The sequence below is a fragment of the Dendropsophus ebraccatus genome, chromosome 1 (genome assembly GCF_027789765.1).
Source record: "Dendropsophus ebraccatus isolate aDenEbr1 chromosome 1, aDenEbr1.pat, whole genome shotgun sequence".
Lineage (NCBI taxonomy): Eukaryota > Metazoa > Chordata > Amphibia > Anura > Hylidae > Dendropsophus > Dendropsophus ebraccatus.
In genome coordinates, this window is record NC_091454.1 from 150,675,994 (window position 1) to 150,698,719 (window position 22,726).

The window sequence follows — 22,726 nt, forward strand, 5'->3', positions numbered from 1 at the left end:
TTTTATGTTAAATATACATGTTATGAATTTTTGGCGGCTTTTCCATTACACTATAATTTCATTATATTATGTATAGCTTAAAACAGTGCTTCTCAATCTCTGAGGCAGGCCTAACAAATGAGGTGCTCCCTAGTTGTTGGTGAGGCAAAGCTGGGGAGGCAGGATTTACAAAAGGGACTTTAAGCTGCACATTCTTTTCTATTGTTGCAACAGCCTCAGGTTTGCAAACATTATTGACTTATTTTGTACTTATTTTAATGCATCAGGGACCAGGAGAACAAAAAGAGGCAATTGGGCCCTAAAGGTAGCACCCTCCACGCTGTCCCTGCCTACTTGCAGAGCAGGTCATAAAAAAAAAACATCCACAACTGGGTGACAGTCCCTGCTCTGACACAAGTGCAAAAAAAAACAGGACAAAACACAGACAAAAAAAGTATAGAAAAAAGGCAAAAGACAGGACACTAAATATAGTACTCAAACGTAGTGAGGTCAAAGTAGCAAGGGCCAAGGTACAAAATAAGAAAGAGAATGGGTAGTCAGAAACAGGCAAACGGTCAGGTTACCAGAAGACTCTGAAAGCAGGACAAAATGCTTGTTCAAGTTGAACAGAGCTAAGCTGGACAAAGCTATCATAAGCTCTTGACAGAAGGAAGAGAGGTACCTATGCTGCAACCTGTGGCATTGGTTGCAGGTTTTGTGTGCAGCTAGTGGCCTCTGGTGTTTGGGGGCAACTTGTCACGGTGGCAAGAAGTGGTAATACCCACCCCTGGACACACGGGCACCAGACCTGGTAGAACTGGTGTGAGGTGCAGCGCCAGAAATGACAGAGTCCCGACTTAAACAATGGTTTATCTTTACTTCAGTGCAATACACAATATATATATAACAAAAACACTGCTCATATGTGCTAGTGCAAAAATACAATAATACATTAGACAGACCTTTGAGTTAGGGTGGAAGTAGTAGAAGAGTTGAAGACTTGTGTGCGAGGGTAGTGTTGTGGCTGGGTAGGAACCCTTGTCTAATTAGTAACAGTACACTGCCGAGATGTGGGTTGTATATAATATACTTGAAGAACTTCTCATACTCCCATTTAGATATCTTTTGTATCTGACTGCCTTCTGCCTACACTAGATCGGAGACCGCCTAGTGAGGTAGTATGAGTCCTAGGACTCTATCTCTAGGTTAAGCTCCCACTGAAGTTATCCCCAGGTGGCGAGCATCTGTCAGTAAGGTGCCTTGGCTTGTAGCAACTTTGCCAAACTGGGGATCAGTCCCTCCTCCTCTCCTTAGGGGGTGACTGCCCTAACTGAAGAATCCTCAGTGTAGACAAGGGTTAGTCCTAGTATCCTGTTACCCCCACCTCTAGGGTTCAGCACTACATAATGGCAATGGCTGTTAGTTTAGCATAAAGGAAAAGGCATAGTCCCTGCCAAGGGCTCCGGCCTAAGCCAGGCCTGCTTGGCCACTGCAGCAGGAACCTGCAGTAAACACTATCTAGGACAGTCATGTCAAACTTTGGCCCGCGGGCCAAATCTGGCCCGTGGTGCCATTATTTTTGGCCCACCAGGCAATTCAGAGTTTGAATTACATCTGGCCCGCCATCACATTAGATTATAATATGGGTGGTCCGGACAGCCAATCGGACCACCCATATTATAATCTTGTAGGCCGCTGGCAGTTTTTATGTGGCCTAGGAGTATGTGAGCGGTGGCTACTATATGAGACATTGGGGGAGGGCTGGCTACTATAAGAGACTATGGGAGAGGGCTGGCTACTATATGAGATTATTGGGGAGGGCTGGCTACTATATGAGACTATTGGGGAAGGCTGGTTACTATATGAGATTACTGGGGAGGGCTGGTTACTATATAAGAGACAACGGGGGGCTGCCTACTATTTAAGAGACTACTGGGGAGGGTTGGCTACTATATGAGATTATTGGGGAGGGCTGTGTACTATATGAGACTATTGGGGAGGGCTGGCTACTATATACAGTAAGAGACTATGGGAGAGGGATGGCTACTAAATGAGATTATTGGGGAGGGCTGGCTACTATATAAGAGACTAAAGGGAGGCCTGACTACTATATAAGAGACTATGGGGGAGGGCTGGCTACTATAAAAGAGACTAAGGGGAGGTCTGGCTACTATATATGAGACTACAGGGAAGGGCTGGCTACTATAAAAGAGACTATGGGGAGGGATGGCTACTATATATGAGACTACAGGGAACGGCTGGCTACTATAAAAGAGACTATGGGGAGGGCTGGCTACTATATATGAGACTACAGGGAAGGGCTGGCTACTATAAAAGAGACTATGGGGGAGGGCTGGCTACTATATAGGAAACTATGAAGAGGACTGGCTACTATATTAGAGACTATGAGGGAGGGCTGGCTACTATATTAGGCTATGGGGAGGGCTGACTACTATATGAGGCTATAGGGGAGGGCTGACTACTGTATGAGGCTATTGGGGAGGGCTGGCTACTATATGAGGCTATTGGGGAGGGTTAGCTACTATATGAGACTACAGGGGAGGGCTGACTACTATATAAGAGACTATGGGGGAGGGATGGCTACTATATGGGACAATATTGGAGGGTTGGCTATTACATAGGTTGGGGTTAAATCATGGCATAGCAATTTATCATATCATTTATTATAGTGCACAGGGCTAGGAGACACACACCACTGACCAGTGCCAGCACCGCCACTAACAAAAAAACATGGAACGGATGACTGAAGCAAAGGCAAATGCACAGGACACAGAAAAACCAGAAGCGGAATATTTAGGCTAAAAACGTAATCTCTGATGCCAGGTTGTAACTTCACCCTAAAGGATGGCACTGATGTCTTATCAGGCACGGACATGACATGATCTTATACATTTAGGAGCCAAAAAAGGGTAGGCTAAGCAATAGTTTTTATTTTGCATGGATGGTGAGGCCCCAGCATCCTCTGGGTCATGTTGGTGAGGCCCAGGCGCTTAAGCCTAAGTAGAAAATGTTTGCAAAGCGCTGGTTTATAATAATCCTGAATCTTTGCCATTTTCATTCTCACCACTATATACTGACAGCAGCATATCAATAACAGGAGACACAACAGCTCACACTCTTTCTTCTATTGTGCCGATTGTAAGAATGGAGGTCTCGGCTTCAGTGAGCCAATGAACTCTTTTTTTCTAATGTCTTTTTTTCCATTAATATTTACTTTTCATTCAGAGTAGCACATTTAAATTTTCCCCTTTTTTACTTTAATCCCATCTTTTTCAAATTTCTTTACAGGGCTATGTCCAGGACATTCAGCAGAGCTGCCCCGCTTACTTCCTCAGGGCCCTTCAAGGTACCATCTTAGTTTTTTAACTATAAAAAAATGAACATTTTACCCTCCTTGCATGTGACCCAATGATGAAGATATTATCCTACTGACCTCCTGTTTGAATCTACATCCGATGCCCATTGCTTCCCTATCTCTCCATATACAAGTGCTAATTGAAGTCGTGCCAGAATCACAACCCACTCAGATTAACTTCTCATTTTCCTTGCTTTTTTTATTTGTGTAACAGAACATTCAGCGCCTTTGTTCTTTTTTTCCCCTCCTCTATGTGTTACCATTTGATTCCCTATGGCAAGTCTGGAACATAAGAACATGCCCCCTATTTTATGCTACAGTGCTGATTCATCCTGAAGTGACATTAGAACGGACCACCCATAACTAAGCTCAGCACGTGAACAGACACGTTTAAAGCAGCAACACATGTTGGTAATCCTCAAATACTGGACATGGGGAACCCCTTTACACAGAAAAGAAAATAGATTTTGAGAGGATTTTAAGGAAATTCCCACTGGTATAGGGGTTTGTATTGTGAAATCCAGCACTTTAGAGGCAAGCAGTAAAGATGTAATCCACATACAGGCCATGGAAAGCTTAATCATCACAATGTAAATCAGATCATACTAACATTGGCTTCCCGCCTTTTCTTGGCATAATCCCATTTAACACAGAATGCCTTTTGCTTAAGCAGAGTGTGATGTTCTTTAACTCTGTGCAGAGGTACAGCTGAAAATGTTAAAATGCTACTAGTTTGTATTATGTAAATTAGATTTTTTTTTTTTTTTTTTAATGTAGGCCGCCACTGTACCAATGATATATACATATTTTCACACAGCTTGGAAAATATTTATAGGTATCAGAATATGATGCAATTTTTTTTATTCATTTTCTATTAAACCTTTTTATTATTTACAAGTAGTTAAACATAAATAAAAACCTACCAACCAACAGAGTAAAGTTGTCATGCCAGTTTTTCTACCCCCCAAAAGTTCCAATTTTTAACTGTGACTATTAATGTTTCATGTGACTATTTCTGGTAAAATTAAAGTGGTATTCCGAAGAGTAATTTATTTTTTTATTGAGTTTATTTTTTAAATGTTTTTGATACGATGCTTTATTAAAATTATATTATATTTTGTAATATATTTGTAATATATTTTTTATATAACCTAATAAAAATAAATGTATATTTATGTATAAAAATATATTTGTAATATATTTTTTATATAACCTAATTAAAATAAATGTATATTGGTTTTATATCAACTTCCATTGAGTGGCAGCAGTAAGGGGCCCCTCTGCTGCCACCAACATTCATGTCTGGAACTGAAAAATATACAGTACCCAGAGGGGAGGCAGTGCATCAATATTACTGTGCCTGACATCCCCTGCAAAGTAAGCAGTGTTGGCCCTTACCGCTCACTCTGCTAGTGGCTCGAGCTTTGATGGCTGCAGAGGGGCCCGAATACATTAGAAAACACAGTATATAGCAAAAAAATTATGTGCAGCTGTGCACTCTCTGGATTTTTGTGATTGGCTGCAGAGGGGCCCATATCTCTTACTGCTGCCACTCAATGGAAGTTGATATATAAACAAACATATATACATTTTTTTTAAAGCAATGTATTTAAAAAACTATACCCTCTGCAGTGCCCCTTTAAGGGTGCTATAAAAAAGTACAATTTATTCAAGAAAAAATTCCTCATACAGCATTGTAGATGAGAAAAATGATCAGTTTCAAGGATGGAAAACTAATCAAAGTAAAAAGAAGATGTAGGCTATGTTCACACTACGTATATTTTCATAAACTGATTTATACGGAAATATACGTTACATTGCCATATATGGGATCCCGAATATAAGAAAAGGGAGGGCACCACAAAAATATCAGAAAAGAACAGGGGTGCTACAGTACTGAACACTGGACTATGACTGTAGAAAAGAGAAAAGAAAGTACTGGACCAGCACACCCAAAGAGTAATGTATCAAAAAATAAGTTTATTAAAGTACAGACACAAACATAAAAACATTTAAAAACCAAATGCAAATAGTGCATACCATGATAAGTCGCACTAAAACCATTGTCCACAAAATAAAAGCACGTAAGCTACCTAGATCCCACAATAAGGATGGAGAAAATAATGGTTTGCTATATATAGAGGCAAAGTGCAGATAGTGCAAAAAATAGCAAGGTATCACAAGTGCATAATAAACTGCCACTTTCCCCTATAAACAACCAGGCTGGGGTACAAACATACATTAGCCCCAAGAAAAAAAGGACTGATGAATACAACCTGTACCGCAGCCAATAGCGTATGGACAATGGAGAAGAACCGCCCAACGCGTTGCGTCGCACAGTGCGACTTTGGACGAAGGCGCACTGTGCGACGCAACGCTCAGGGGCATGAAAGATCACCCGGCCAGTACTGCAGTATCGGCCAGGATGATTTTTTCTGAGACCGGCTGTACTGTTACCCGGCCAGGTCATGGAACGGCCAGTCTCTTACGAGGACTGAACATGGCCTTATAGTGTTTAAAGTAATGGCCCTTTTACACGGGCTAATTATCTGCCAGGATTTTTGCTAGAAACGCTCCTTCGGCCAATAAGCGGCCTATGTAAAAGTGACAGCGATCAGCCTGGGAAAATCTGCTGATCATGTTTTTAGAGCAGGCTCCAATTTATTGTTATTGGCTGCAATAACCCTGTGTAGGGAAACTAACATCATGGATATGCATACAAGCAGTGCATACTTACCATCAGTGCTGCTTTTGATGTGGCATCCTGCTCTCCGACTTTCTTGCCCTCTAGCCACAGCAGTATCTTCAGGCTACCTCCTCCAGATTGATTGGCAGCTGGAGTAGGCGGGGCCTGACAATACAAGACAGGAAAGCAGGATGCAAGATCATAAGTAGCGCAGAAGGTATGTATGCACTGCTTGTGATCTGGACACTATATGTCGATTTCCATACCTGCATTACTGATACAAGGCCACTCGATTTATCATGCCATGTAAAGGCATGGCAAATGAGCGCCAATCTCGCTGACCGGCGCTCACTTGCGGCAACCTGTGGCCGAAAAATTTTGGAATGTAAAAGAAACTCATGATACTTATCTACTATCTTCGAAACTTCAGAAGAATCTAAGCAACTAATACAGTGGTGCCTTGGATAACGATCATAATTTGTTCGGGGACTGTGCTTGTAATCCAAATCCACTCTTAAACCAAAGCAAATTTTCCCATAAGAAATCATAGAAATGCAGATATTTGGTTCCACACCTCAAAAAATAATGATTTATTATTTTGAATAACAAGTATAACAGATGAAACAAAACATTCAGAAACAGCTGAATATGTGATATTATAAGTTACTGTACAGTAATGGAGAGGATGGGAAACACAAGGACTGACAGAGACTGCAGGGAGCAGGAAGGAATGAGCAGGGCAGATGTGGGCACATACATGCAGCACTTTCTGTCCGCGGAGAGAGGGGTTACAGCTATGGAGAGATTACCTCTACAGTCCTGTCCCCTGATGTAAGCCCCAGCCTGAAGTGGATCTGCCATGATTTGGAAGGTGAGGGAGACTTACTGGGTCAGAGTACAGGGCTGTAGACCATGCTATGTAGACCATTCCCCTCCCCCTGCTCCACCCAGTACTGGCAGCTCTTAAACCAAAGCAATGCTCTTACACCAAGTCACAATTTGGAAAAACTGTGAGCTCTTAAACCAAAACGCTCTTAAACCAAGTTACTCTTTAACCAAGGTACCACTTGTATATGTATCTTACTGATAGCAATAAACCAGTGGGTGCTAATTGTAATTACTATGTATCTCCCTCTATTGTAGAGGGCAATGAGGTAACTCCAGTCAACTGTAACCACGAGGGTCAGTGATTAATAGTACCAATCCCTATAGTGCATTGTTGAGAAATCCTCATATTGTGACCTGTTGGGGGTACTTGAGGACAGGAGTTGAGAAACACTGCTCTAGTGTATATCTTTTTTTGATATTGCTGGGGGGAAAGTTTGCGGGTATGTTACATTCCGCCAAACAGTTCATTAGTCTGTAGTAATAAACTTATGCAACTGTTTCTAAAAGTACAACCCCTAGAACCTATTATAAAATATTGGTAGCACTCTAACTCTTCTGGTTTGCTGGAGGTAAAGGTTTTAGCCATGTATCTATTAATCACATGAAAGCAGATATTAAGTTATATTAATCCACACCAGCTGTTAGCTCTTTTGCTGTGCCATTATCAGAGATTAATCTTTGGGAGCTAGGCTGTCTTTTTCAAGCTGCCTCTAAGTACACATCAGCATTTTGCATAACGTCCAGCTGAAATCTTTCTGAGCTACTTCTGAGCCCTCTGCTCTCATAACCACATTATATAGGTTATACAACCCAGCATCTAGCCTAATGGCTGGCCTGCATTTGCAGATTGTAAACATATATGCGTCTACACACACACACACACACACACACACACACATCTAGGTTTATTTGTATATAAGTACAAGTAAAACTTACATTTCCCAGAGTTAGTTTACAAGGCTGTACCGTATAGTAGAGTACAGAATAAAGTATAATGTTTTTTTTTTTTCCAGGCAAAGCTGATTGATGGCTTTTCCCAAGGGAACTATTAGATGGGCACTGACGGTCCGATCAATAATGTAGATGAGCACTGATCTGGCAGAGCCCATTAAATGGCTTGATTTTGATTAGCTAGGGCTGCACGGACATTGTTAGTGATATCTGTGCATCCCTCGCCCTAAACTGTTCATACATAACCTCTTCACGCTCCCGGTCTCCTCCTGTCAGGGGCGTAGCTAGGATTCATGGGGCCCCATAGCAAAAAACTGCATGGGGCCCCCCTCCCCTACACACTAATATATATTTAGCAGACTACCTTTTACTTAACCCCTCATGTACTGCAGTGTGCAAGTGACCCAATGTTCTCTTACATGCTGCAACACAAAAAAGGGTTAATACAGAAGACAATTAGCTCTCTCTTTCACTAATCCTGCACTGATAACCCCTGACCTCTGCAGGAGCTCAGAGAACAGAGGTCAGAGTAGTCAGGCAGAGAGCTAATTGTCTTCTGTATTAACCCTTTTTTTGTTTTGCAGCATGTAAGAGAACACTCGGTCACTTACACACTGCAGTAAAGAAGAGGTTAAGCAAAAGGACACAGGAGACTCTTATCTTCCCTGGGCCCCCTCCCTCCATGGGCCCCATAGCAACTGCCTTCCCTGCCTCTATGGTAGCTAGGCCACTGCCTCCTGTCCTCCAGAACCACGTGCTGTAGCTTCTCTGAGCTGACAGGCCACTCAGCCAATCACTGGCCATAGCCGTCCTGGACAATGATTGCCTGAGAGGCCTGTCAGCTCAGAGAAGCTACAGCACGTGGTTCTGGGGAGCAAGCAGAGGACAGGAGGAGACCGGGAGCGTGAAGAGGTAATGTAAGAACAGTTTATTCAATAGTTAGTCGTCGGCTACGCATCGCTATTACATGTAGTGATACATGGCCGACGTTTGATTGATTTTAGGTCTGATGATTTTAGGTCTGGACCTATAGAAATGATGAGCTGATGATTTCATTATTGTCTCTATCCGAATAATCGGCCGATTGAGCCTGATTCTGAGGATTATCACTTCGTAAAATAGGGCCCTTAGGATGGACCAACAAGGCTGGATGTCAGCACCCCACAGATGAGCTACTGATGGCCTATCCTGAGAATTGGCCATCAATCAGTTTTGCCTGAAAAACCCTATACACTTTTTTTTAAACAGCGTAGGTTAGGTCGGTGCACACACATTGGAGAAATTTGCCAAAAATCCACAAAGAATTCCATGGATTGTAAGTATCATGGATTTTATCCCTCTGCATTGATGTGAGAAACTGCAACAAAAATTGACATGCTGCAGATTTCAAAGTGGAAAAAACATGTGGATTATTTTTAGTCTAATCTGTTCCACATTATTGGTAATCAGTCACTGATTGGCTGAGCGGGGCGTCAGGGAGCCAGAAGCCAGAGACAGGCAAGTAATGTATTAGCCTGGTAGCAGTGGGTTAAGTGGGCAGGGGCTACATTTTCCGAGCGGGATGAAAATCTGCTGCGAGAATGTAGCGCCAATTGCGACCAGAACTCGCAGCGTGAAATCTGCTGGTACGTATGAAACTGGCAGCTGGAATATAATATAAATCATTCACAAGGAATTCATGTTCCCCAAGGTGGATTTCAGAGCATAGTGTGGACTATTTCATTTAGATGGGCAATTTGTTTATCTCAAATTGTAATCACTTTATATGTAATCACATATATTATCATTACATTTACACATATAAAGTTTCATATAAACTCCAACAACTCCTTTGTATGTTATATTTTTCGGTAAATGAGTGTATTTTTACCATGGGGCTCCCATTATTTTTGTTTTTCACTGCTATGAGGCATGTTCATGGACATAATACAGTTTATCTAAATAATTTGATGGTTTGAATGGGCTACAACAAGGACTGTGAATGAGAAATTGCTCATAATATGCTTTTCTAATACACCTCTTCAAATGTGATACATGCTTAAACCCACAGTGGCTCTCCACTTAGGCTATAGAATCCCAATGCACTCATTGGACTGTTTTTTAGGGTAACAGACTATATAAAAACCCACAAAATAAGGAGCTGGGAACAGAAAGTTGCTTATAGAGTCTCTGAACAACTATTAACAAGGCTTTGAGTGATCATCCCAAAGGCACAGGTTTCTGTCATATATCTATGCACTAAGCAACATCTTTTCCCTACATGCTTATACTAATATGGCTGCTGGCCTTTCTGTGGCCCTCTCTAGACTACCTTTTGATTCGGGGTCTGTTCTATAGGTATTGCCTGCTGGTCTCTGGCACTGCAGATGAACATCCTTGTATGTCTCTTATACCAGCTTTTACTTGTGCCTTTGGCCCACTTTACTGCTGTGTATCCTTGTGTATCCTGCACTCTGGATGGCTTAGTTCCAACTGCCCTAATTCCTCCAACTACACCTCTGCGTTCCAGCTTCTCCCAGATTGCTGTGTGCATTGGGGACAACTCCCACTGCTGGCAGGCTTAGATGGTGCATTTGAATACATCTATTTATTAGTGCTATTCTCTAATACTGACTGCTGTCAGCATGTGTCATTTGTAGCTAACGTCCATCACCCATCATATAACATACCTCCCAACTTTTGCAAAGAGCAAAGAGGGACATGTGTCCCCACAGCCACACCCCCATAGTGACCCTCCATAGCCACGCCCCCATAGCAACCCTCCATAGCCACTCCCCTACAGTCACCACATGCTGCTGACTGAATAGTGCCCGATATAGTATCCAATCCTAATTATAGTGCCCTTTACAGTATCCAATCCCCCAAAAAATGCCCTATATAGTATCCAATCCCCCATTATAGTGCCCCACATAGTATCCAATCCCCCCAATAGTGCCACACATAGTATCCAATCTCCCACATAGTGCCCCACATAGTATCCAATCCCCCCAATAGTGCCACACATAGTATCCAATCCCCCACATAGTGCCCCACATAGTATCCAATCCCCCATATAGTGCCCCACATAGTATCCAATGCCCCCATATAGTGCCCCACATAGTATCCAATGCCCCCATATAGTGCCCTACATAGTATCCAATCCCCCACATAGTGCCCCACATAGCCTATGCCCCCATATAGTGCCCCACATAGTAGCCAATGCCCCATATAGTGCCCCACATAGTAGCCAATCCCCATATAGTGCCCCACATAGTATCCAATCCCCCCATATAATGCCCCACATAGTAGCCAATCCCCCCATATAGTGCCCCACATAGTAGCCAATGCCCCCATATAGTGCCCCACATAGTAGCCAATCCCCATATAGTGCCCCACATAGTAGCTAATCCCCCATATAGTGCCCCACATAGTAGCCAATCCCCATGTAGTGCCCCACATAGTAGCCAATCCCCCCATATAGTGCCCCACATAGTAGTCAATCCCCCATATAGTGCCCACATAGTAGCCAATGCCCCCATATATGCCCCACATAGTAGCAAGTGCCCCACATAGTAGCCAATTCCCCATATAGTGCCCCACATAGTAGCCAATCCACCATATAGTGCCCCACATAGTAGCCAATGCCCCCATTTAGTCCCCACATAGTAGCCAATGCCCCCATATAGTGCCCCACATATTATCCAATCCCCCATATAGTGCCCACATAGTATCCAATCCCCCATATAGTGCCCCACATAGTAGCCAATGCCCCCATATAGTGCCCCACATAGTAGCCAATCCCCAATATAGTGCCCACATAGTTGCCAATCCCCCCATATAGTAGCCAATCCCCCATATAGTAGCCAATCCCCCATATAGCACCCCACATAGTAGCCAATCCTCCCCTTTGTAACTCACCTGTCCGCCGGTCCCAGCAGCTCCTCTCCCGGCAGAGCGCGCACTCCCGTCATCCTCCGAGGCGGGCAGCGGGGTATACAGACACTGACTGTGCCGGAAGTAATTCATGACAGAGGCTGCAGGTCACTTCTGGCACAGTCAGTGTCTGTATACCCCGCTGCCCGCCCCAGAGGATGACGGGAGTGCGTGCTCTGCCGGGAGAGGAGCTGCTGGGACCGGCGGACAGGTGAGTAACTGGTTTATTGTTTTTTTCGGTCGGGCCACATGTAATGCGGGACACTGGGTGGCGTTCCAGGACTGCGGGACAGCACCCCGAAAACGGGACTGTCCCGTGGAATCCGAGACAGTTGGGAGCTATGAATATAATGCTTCCAGCCATTTTCTAATTAAAGATACAGGCTACTTCTCACAAGTACTAAGTTTATAACTTTGTAGGGTTCCTCAGGACATTAAACATTGATGGCCTAGTAAGGATAAAGTAAACTAATCAGTGAGGGTCTGACCTATGGGATTCCTAAACAAGGAAGGAACAGAATAAAATTGTAACAAGCTACAGTAGCAGGCTTTGTGGTTTTATATAAATGAGTGGCTGTGCCTTTGTAGACAATGAAGAGAACATGGCACTTACAAGAGCACCACCAGACTCCTTAGTTGTGCTGAGTGGCCTGAGTTCCTGGAGATAGGTATTCCTTTTTAGCAAACATTGAAATCATGGTGTCAATTTTACTGATCCCAATTTGGGAAGTCCTCCGAAGCCCAGAACTTCAGAAGGATTCATCAGGTTGGTTTCAGAGGAAGAGGAGCCCTTCAGCCTGGATAGGTAATGTATATCGTCAGTGGCCGGCCGCGCAACGATACGTAGCGGTGTGCGATCGGCGCCCGACGATTATAGGTCAGAACCTATATCAATGATCAGCTTATGACAACGATCATCGGCTGATTGTTGTCTTTATTACAAAGAACGATAATCGGCTGAATCGGGCCGATTCGGCCGATTATCGTTCCATGTAATAGTACCCAAAGAGTCAGATTTGGTTAACAGTTAGGAAGAGGCACATGCTTCTGTGCACTCCCCCCAGGTGTACTTCTGGATTCTGGACGAGTCAAAACTTACTGCAAATTACAGTAACACTTTAAAAACAAATCTTTTTGAGCCGACTATTACAGGCCCTATTACACAGGACGATTATTAAGCAAAAAATTGTCATATCTTTGGATTTTAAATGATAGTCTTTCCATGTGTATGCAGGCAACGATCAAAAACCTGTTAGTGTGTTTCAATGATCGGATCTTTTAAGCTGACTATAAAATCATTGCTAAATGTTCGCTAAATGAACACATTCTTCTTTTGCTTGAATCAGAAATAGTAAATGATCATAGTATCGATTGCAACTAACGTTTATCGTTCTGTGTGTTATGTTAAACAATTTCAGGTCAGGTGGGAAAACACCACTTAGGGGCCTTTTACAATGGCCGATTGTCAAGCAAAAAAAACGTTCGAATTTAATTTCTTGTTTATTTGGGGGGGGGGGGTATTTGTTTTTGCGCCGTTCACCCCGGGGTTAAAACTGACTTGTTATATATGTTCCTCAAGTCGTTACGATTAAAACAATATGTAACATGTATAACTTTTATATTATCTGATGGCTTGCAAAAAATTCAAACAATTGTTAACAAATATATGTTCCTTAAAATCGCTCCATTCCCAGGCATATAGCACTTTTATCATTTGGTCTATGGGGCTGTTTGAGAAGTCATATTTTGTGCCATGATGTGTTCTTTCTATCGGTACTGTGATTGCGCATATGTGACTTTTTGATCGGTTTTTATTTAAATTTTTCTGGATTTGATGCGACTAAAAAATGCGCAAATTTGTACTTTGGGATTTTTTGGCGCTTACGCCGTTTACCATGCGAGATCAGTAATGTGATTAATTAATAGTTCGGGCGATTGCACACGTGGCGATGCCAAACATGTTTATTTATTTATTTTTATTTATAACATGGGAAAAGGGGGGTGATTCACACTTTTATTAGGGGAGTTTTTTTTTTTTACTAATATTAACACTTTTTTTTTTCTTTTGCACTCTGATCTCTCATTGATCTATGCTATATATAGTAATACAGCATATATCAATGAGATAGGCACTCGATTGCTTCTAGTTGCTGCAGCCGGAAGCAACCGAGTGCCGAGCCGGAATCAGCACCATTACGGCGCAAACCCTGTCCGACAGTAGACACGGAGATCGATCTATCGGGACAACGTCCCGGGGGGCATTCTCCGCCACTAGACCACCACGGATCGGGCTGCATAAGTAATCAGATGCAGCTGTAAACTTTGACAGCTGCATCTGATTACTTTATTAGCGGGCACAGCGATCGGACCGTGCCAGCTAATAGCCGCGGTCCCGGGCTACATGTGACACCCGGGACCGCGAAGGTTCAGAGCGGGGTCACCGCGTGGCCCCCCTCTGAACTCCCCGAGGCGGCCACAGGGCGTAAATATATGCCCTGTGTCGTTAAGGGGTTAATTATTGTGCAGTTATTGCTTTAAAAGTGTAAAATAAAAGTTCATACATTACCAGTGATGAGCGAACATGCTCGTCTGAGCTTGGTACTCGTAAGTTTGAAACTGTAAGTTTCTGCGTTTTTTCTCAGCCAATAAACATGCAGGAGACTCTTTAGTACATCCTGCGATCACGTGGGACCCATACATGTCGATAGCAGTGATTGGTTGGCCAGATCAGATGACCCTGCCCTGAAAAATCTCAGCCGCCGAGGATCGGCTCACATGCATGCTGGAAGAGATTACGGACAGAGCTGCTGCTGGTCAGGGAGAGCGTTAGGGAGGAAATTAGCGTTCCGGTAGGCAGGGAATACTAGCGAAACAACCAAACAGCCCTTTTCAGCTACCACGATTTCAGCAGCACACTGTGGTGATCGGGTGCTGGCAGAAAGGGGACATTAGGTGTTGCATACAGACCCCTAAGAAGTACTTAGTACTATTTTATTGGGCCCTCTACTATATTTTCTGATTTCTGTATTTCTTATGCAAGGCATATCTAAGTTCACTACTGCTTACACAGTGTAAAGTGGTGTCACAGAGTGTATATAGGTGCAGCCACCAACAGATTGTATCCCTCAGCTGTTGCCCAGAATTAGGCATAATGGTGCGATTAGGCAGCCTCAGAGGCATGCATACATGCTGCCCCTGCTGTTTCCTGTCCATTTCCGTTGTGTTTCCATCATTGTCTGAGGTTGACAGGTTTTCACACGACCTTCCCTCTACCAAACTTGGGTCCCCTGCAACAATGCTCAAGTTTCCCATTGACTTCAATGGGGTTCGTTACTCGAAAAGAGCACTCGAGTATCGGGAGATATTCGTCTCGAGTAACGAGCACCCGAGCATTTTAGCATTTCGCTCATCACTCATTTTCATTCCACTGCGGAACTGTAACCCGGCCCTTTTAACCTCCCACAGCCCGCGCCCGGAGAATACAGTACCTGCTCGGCGCCGTGGCTGCATGTGAGGCTCCCTGCTTCCATTGGTCCCCATCAGCCAATCAGTGCACAGCAGCACTGATTGCCTGATGGGGGCCGATGGGAGCCGCAGCGCGGAGCAGGTAGTGTATGCTCCAGGCACGGGTTAAAGGGGCTGGGTTACCTACCCGCAGCGGAATGAAAATTCTGCTGCGGGTATGTACCCCATTCAACTACATGGATTCACACTACATGGATTCGAAGCAGATCCGGTACGTGTGAAGGTACCCTAAAGGGGGTTTCTAGACAACACTGATTCATAATCTATCCATAGGATAGGTCGCTAATCACTTAATAGTGAAGTGCTGACATCCAGCACCCACACCAATTAGTTGTTCAGCTCCTTCACTACACAGTGAATGGGGTCAGAAACAGATGGCTTGCTTTACTGTATAGTGATGGTGCCACATAAGCTGAGCTGCATTAACCAGGCCTGGCCACTACACAGTCAATAGAGCCAACAGCTTCTGGCCCTGTTTAATGTGTAGTGCAGGCTGAACAGCTTATCGGCAGTGGTGCCAGGTGTCAGTGATTAATGACCTATCCTGTGGACAGAATGAGCCAGTTTTGCCTCAAAAAAAAACTCCTTGAAAGAGGCTTTGAATTGTCACTGTACATTTTCAAGTAGTAATGCCCCCTGCTGTGTTTTTGGAACATTACACAAGTTACAGTATTTCCAAAATTTTAGGCACATAGAGCAGGTGTCCTACCGGCACTAAGCACAGGGCTCGCTCATCTACTTGACTATCTATCTATCTATCTATCTATAGTCACGGCAGTCTGACTACATTATTTGCCGGCTCCAACACACCTTCCATTGGTGCTCTGCATATACGTCCAATTCATACTGTGTTACAGAAGATAGATGTGGCACTCACCGTGGGTCACTTTCAAACACCTTTATTGCTGATTCGGGTCACGGAGTAGAGGTTTCACAGACGGACAACGGACCGTTTCACTCACTTTCCTTGCGCTTCGTCTAGGCTTAGACAAAGTGCACGGAAGACAAAGTACATCTTTCTAAATTTTTAGGATATAAGGTATAAGAAGCATCTAACCAGCTGATATGTCCCTATAGCTGATATGTCTCTATAGTGCACAGGGCGCTGAGGAGGAAAGTAAATTTCTTACCTTGGTTGGTGCAGGGGAGATTGTTAGTGCAACTCAAGTGCTCAAAACCACCTCATTAGCATATGAATTAAACTACAGGGTCCCCCAAAACAGTGCAGAGGATCAATGTAAGAGAGTTACCTTCATCTTTAGCACCCCGTGCACTATAGGGACACATCAGCTATCCTGGTAAGTATGAACAGTCCCCACTTCACCCCCCCAGCACTGCACCCATCCCAGCAAGAAAAGGGGGCACTTAACCCCTTTCCTTGCTGGAATGGGTACAGTGTGAAATCAATCTGGCTCCCATGGCATTAAGTGTGGATGGCATGCATCCTCACTTAACCCACTGGGGACCATATTGTTTAGTCTGGCACAAAAAAGGTTAAGTGTGGATGACTGTAAGCAGCACCTGGCAAGATGCTGCATACTGCAAGCTGCAGAATATCTGTCAAAATGATTCGTGTTCTGCTCCTGTTTTGTGTGTGTTTTCCCTTTTGTTTTTTAGATATCAGTATCCAGAGGCTTGTATTAGATTTGGTGGGCTACGTTGATGACCAGCATTTTGATAAAATGGTTAACGAAGGGTACGGTGGGTACTGGGGTAATAATGGGGGGGGGGGTAATGTTGTTAGCAATTTTATATGGGCTAAGGCTGCATTCCCACGTTCCGTGATCCTGACAGATCACGGACGTGGAATGCATGTACCGGAGTCCCCCTGCTCCCGGACAGCATCTGTAATTAGATGCTGGGAGCGGGGGAGACTGTATTCATAAGCGCCGCACTGTAATGAATCAGCCGCGCGGTGCTGTTACTACAGCGCGGCGCTTATGAATACAGTCTCCCCCGCTCCCAGCATCTAATTACAGATGCTGTCCGGGCACAGGGGGACTCTGGTACATGCATTCCACTTCCGTGATCCGTCAGGATCACGGAACGTGGGAATGCAGCCTAACACTAGGCCCAACTTAGTAATGGATGTTATAATCCCCTCCCCCCCACACAGTCCGGCCCACTGGGGGTTAACTTGGGACCAGACTCGAAGTCAGCATTTTGACCCAAACACGGACTTCTGGCCATGTTCAGGTAAAACTTTGCCTGCAATTACACAGAACGATTATTGTTTAAATTCGAACGATTTAACGATTTTTTGCACGATAATCGTCCCGTGTAATAGGGCCCTAACTGCTTCACTGCCAGAACTCTGCCAGACAAAACGGGTGGGGCTGAACAAACAAGATAGATCCCTGTTCAGACAATGCTTAGGAATCAGCGCCTTCTCCGCTGTACAACCTGAACCGAGGAGCGCAAAGGCACAATCCTGACAGGCAAAAGTAAAAAAATTTCATTTGCCCCCCCCCCTCAAAAAAAAAAAAAAAAAGCAAGCACATGGAAAAACTCCATGAACCGTATTGGCATTTTGGGGCATAAAAACTAAAACCCTTATTTCAGCTACAGCCTAAGTATGGGTAATGCCAGTGATCAGGAAGTCTCCACCTTATTTATTTTACAAAAAGTAATGCTAATATACTTAAAGAAATGGACAGCAAATCTATCTCAGATTCAATCCCCTAAATTCATTGTAAATCATGTCTGATAATTTGACAATTCTAGCTACATTGAAAAGAATTTGACACAAAAATATTGTACACATAAAAAAAAAAAGAAGGAAGAATCAGAACAACAAACTTGCCTATAGATTTCTCCTTCACCTCTAAATCCTTCAAATCTAATAGAGAAAAGGGGAGAGACACTGGTGACTGTTGAGGCCTACTCTTTAGCTAACTCACTGGCCCAGGTTTATCAATCTATCAGGCAAAAATGAGTCTGATTTCTGTCTCCAGACAAATAGCAACCAATTACAACTCATTTTGAGAAATGAAAGCTGAACTGTGATTGGCTGTGACTTGTCTGAGACTAAAATTAGACACACTTTATGTCTGAGATTGGTAAACTGAGGCTACTGTATTCAGCATGCATAAATGCACTATTGCAGCCACACTTAGAGCCAGTTCACACTGAGGAAACCCAGCGCAATTCCGCGGCGGAGCTCTCCACCGCAGAATCCTGCCGCGCTCGGTGTCCTGCTTTGAGCGAATGGGAGAGCGCGCGCTCGTCAGCTTCCTCTCCTCTCCACTCGAAGTGCCGTGTTTCCTCAGTGTGAACTGGCCCTTAGTAAAAGGAGGTTTTGCATCCTAAGCTTCTAAAATTATGATTCTTTATTAAATCGTCACAACAAAACAAAACAAAAAAACAAACTCATAAAAAACACGCCGACGCGTTGCGAGGTAAGTCCCTCTTAATCATGGCAGTAGTCTTCTGGTTACAATCTGTATAAGTAAGGATAGGATGTGACGTTAGGCTGAATGTGGAACGCCCACCAGGCTCAAAAACACATGATTGCCCATGCACCTGATCCAGGTACGTCACATAACTATTTACATAAAAAAGTGCTTATCAACATATCAAACTTACAATACAGGTTAGTGACCATTAGCCTGAATCACAGAGCTGTATAACCCTAGTAAATGTAATACAGATCAGATTTATAGTTTAGCCCTTTCGGGAACCTGGTATTAAGGTTAAGAATCCATAGCGCCTCCCTCTTTCTAACCATGCGAGTCCAATCACCCCCCGTGATTGCTTGCGAGTATGGAAGATTTGCCTCCGATGGAGAATGTGTCATGGCTTGTCGCGCTTTATTCCAACATTCCCCATGACATGGCGATACAAGCCTTGGCCTACCATATTGGCAAGTATAGCAATTATAGCAACAACCTGTCAGATTTCATTCTTACTGTAACCCGTTTTCTCCTCACTAATAATTTTTTTCAATTCCTAGATGATTTCTACCTCCAGATACTTGGCTGCCCAATGGGCGCGAGTTTTTCACCATCTTTAGCCAATATTTACATGGCCTACTGGGTTCTGTATAGCATCCATAACCCTTATCTAGGTGCCATCACCTGGTATGGGCGCTATATAGATGACCTCCTCCTGGTATGGCAGGGGTCTGAGGGACAGGCTGCAGATTTGGTGCGTTACCTTAACGCCAATACGCTCAATTTTAAAATTCACCTCACAATTTGAACCGGTGACAATTTCCTTTTTGGATGTCAAATTACAATTTGAAAATGGTAAAATTGTCACCAGCCTGTACTGCAAACCCACTGCGGGTAATGGGGTGCTGCATGCCAAAAGCAGCCACTCACCCCACGTCACCAGGAACCTCCCAATCGGGGAGTTTATCCGCCTCATACGTAGCTGTTCAGACCGTGCGGCTTATGTTGCGGGTGTGCACAATCTGGAGCAGAGACTCCTAGTTAGGGGGTATAAGACACACATTATCAAGCGAGCTCGAAGTCTAGCAGAACAGAAAAATAGAGCATATCATTTACGTGATAGGGCTCGGGACACACCCAAGAATGCTAGAGAGGGACCTAGTGATAAACCTGGGATTACGTTTTCAACTAATTACAGTCCACAGTTCAACGATATCCATAATATTATAAGCAAATATCTACCGCTGTTTTTTGCAGACCCCAAGTGTGAACAAATCCTTAATGAAGGTGTAAGATATGTTGCACGGAGAGGCCAGACTTTGGGCAATTTATTGTCCCCAAGCGATATCGGCAGGGATGCACAGCCACACACACAAAATTGGCTAAAAACTACAGGCTTTTTTCCCTGTGCGGCACTGCGCTGCGGCATATGCCGCTATGTCTCCAAAAAAACTTCAGTGGTGTTGTCCAATACAGGTAGGGATCTCAAGATTCAATCTTTTCTGAACTGTAATTCCTCCCACATTGTGTACATTGCTCACTGTACAGTGTGTGACCTACAGTATGTGGGATCGAGCATTAGAAAACTTAAGACCCGGATAGGGGAGCACCTGACTGATGTCAGGATGACAATGTCATCTTCTAATGCTCGCTCACTCTCCGGCCTCTCTAGGCATTATGTTGACTGCCACGGAGGTGATGTGAGTGGCTTAAAAGTCACCGCCATCCTTACTTATACAGATTGTAACCAGAAGACTACTGCCATGATTAAGAGGGACTTACCTCGCAACGCGTCGGAGTGTTTTTTATGAGTTTGTTTTTTTTGTTTTGTTTTGTTGTGACGATTTAATAAAGAATCCTAATTTTAGAAGCTGTGGATGCAGAACCTCCTTTTACTTTGGATGAATCGGGTTGCGGCCCGCAATATTGCATCTGCGTGCTTTATCACTACGGAGATCCAGTTGCAAGGTGAAACAAGGCTGAGTGGGTGAGCTGACGAAGTTTTTCTTTCTTCCATATATTGAACTGGCCCTTACAGTATTAGGCTAGGACGGTTCACACTATATAAAAAATGATGTCCGTATTTCATAATGATGGCCGTCATTGTGCAAATAACGTCCAATATTTTTTGACACAACGATGGATGATGTTATAAAATATGGCTGGCGTTAACCTTAGAGTAAGCATATCATGACTGTGTCATTTCCACACCATGTTACACATTTATATATTATTCTGAGTAACACCTTCCATCCCTCTATCACAATGCAGAGGTTCTTGCTCTACATTTGAGATGTCTGTTTGCCATTTGTGTCAACATGTAAGGGTGCGTTTACACAGAAAGATTTATCTGACAGGTTTTGGAAGCCAAAGCCAGGAATGGATTTAAAAAGAGGATAGATCCCAGTCTTTCCTTTATGACCTGATCCCTGTTTATAGTCTGTTTCTGGCTTTGGCTTCAAAGATCTTTTAGATAAATCTGTCTGTGTAAACGCACCGAAAGACAAACATATCAATAGGTCCCGATCACCTGACAGGGGCCATAGCTGTGTCATTTCCTCCTCTTAAGTTGTTACTTTCGGGGTTCCCTTTGAATTTCTAGATGGAATAGCACAGGCCTCCGTGTCATGCCATAGAACAGGATTAAAAATACTTATACAGCATTGTATACATTTTGTGAAGATAGGAGTCTATAAGTGACAAATGACACTAAGTGTCATATAGCAAAGCTTTATGGTGGAAATATATGAGTTCTAATTAGAATTTACATGGTGATATCATAACAATCTAGTAATAACAAACTATAAAACATTCAGGAAAATATACTTCCAAAATCTGAGACTGAACACAAAACTAAGTTTTTTTAAAATAAAATTAGTTAAAATTCTATTGTAGAGAAGCAATTACATTACAAAAAATATATTATACTTTGTTTCGAAACAGAGTAAATAAAATTTTGACGCAAATTCAATGAAATGCTACAATGTCTAAACATATCAGTACCTTATAAAAATTAATAAGAAAAAAGATACTATACATTGAAACGCACACATTTTTCATAGTAACAAAAAGGCTATGTTCACACATAGAATTTAGGTCAGTATTTTAGTCAGTATTCTTTCAACCAAAACTGGGAGTGGGTTGAAAATACAGAAATTGTGCATTTTTTTTTCTGCCCTGTCAGTTCCACTCCTGATTTTAGCTAGTGATAATGACCCCAATACTGACAGAAATACTGATTAAAGTACTATGTGTGAACATAGCCTAAAGGTGAGAATTAGATTGACCTTGACCTTTTATAGAAATCTCACATACTTATAGAAACACAAGTGCATATACCAATAGTGGTCTTAAGAACACGGAGATGCAACAGTTTAATTCCAGCATTAGGGACGTACCTTTTGGGATCCAGAAGATGAGCCCTTTAAAGATGTGCGTTTGAAGGAACCGCTCATCCTTCTTAAAGAACCTGAGAGCTTCCCTCCTCTAGCTCCAACAGGTCTTTTACCCCCTTGTCCTTTTCCCTCCATGTACACTATATCAGCATCAGGCCATTAAGAAGAACTTTAGTTTCTTTTTTTCGCATAGCCTGAGCCCCCGTTTAATGGCCAGGCAGCTCAGGAGATTGGAAAGACAGCATATAAGACTAGAGAATAAGACATCACATTTATATAGAAAAGTCCCAGAGTATAGAAGCTCTTGTAGTCATAGCTAGGAGGGAATAAGCTATCATGGAGAGGGAACAAAACTGAGCAACACATGGGTACAGACTGCTGCATCCCATCCCCCTTGCTACAGCCTCTATAATCAGGCTTAATGCACGCAGCTCCAGCAAGCTATGGTTTTTAATGGATGGAGATTTAATAAATGGTGATTGAAGGTAAATCTACTTTGTGAAGCATCAGCCCAAAAAGTTGTTTTTTTTTCCCAATGCAAAACATAGGTCAATCATTCTGGTATCACTGCAAAAGGAGCAGATGGTGTCCAGGCCAGGAGCTAGGAGCCTGCATAGTGAAA

The 22,726-nt window shown here is 43.3% G+C and overlaps 1 protein-coding gene across 1 annotated transcript in view; it reads right to left on the minus strand.

Moving 5' to 3' along the window:
- Positions 1 to 22,239, minus strand: part of TRPM1 (transient receptor potential cation channel subfamily M member 1) — a 108,753-nt gene extending 86,514 nt beyond the window's left edge. Inside the window, exon 1 of the mRNA XM_069981942.1 lies at positions 22,108 to 22,239. Within this exon, the coding sequence (XP_069838043.1) occupies positions 22,108 to 22,239 (132 nt within the window). The remainder of the gene's footprint in view (positions 1 to 22,107) is intronic.
- Between the last annotated feature and the right edge of the window lie 487 nt (positions 22,240 to 22,726).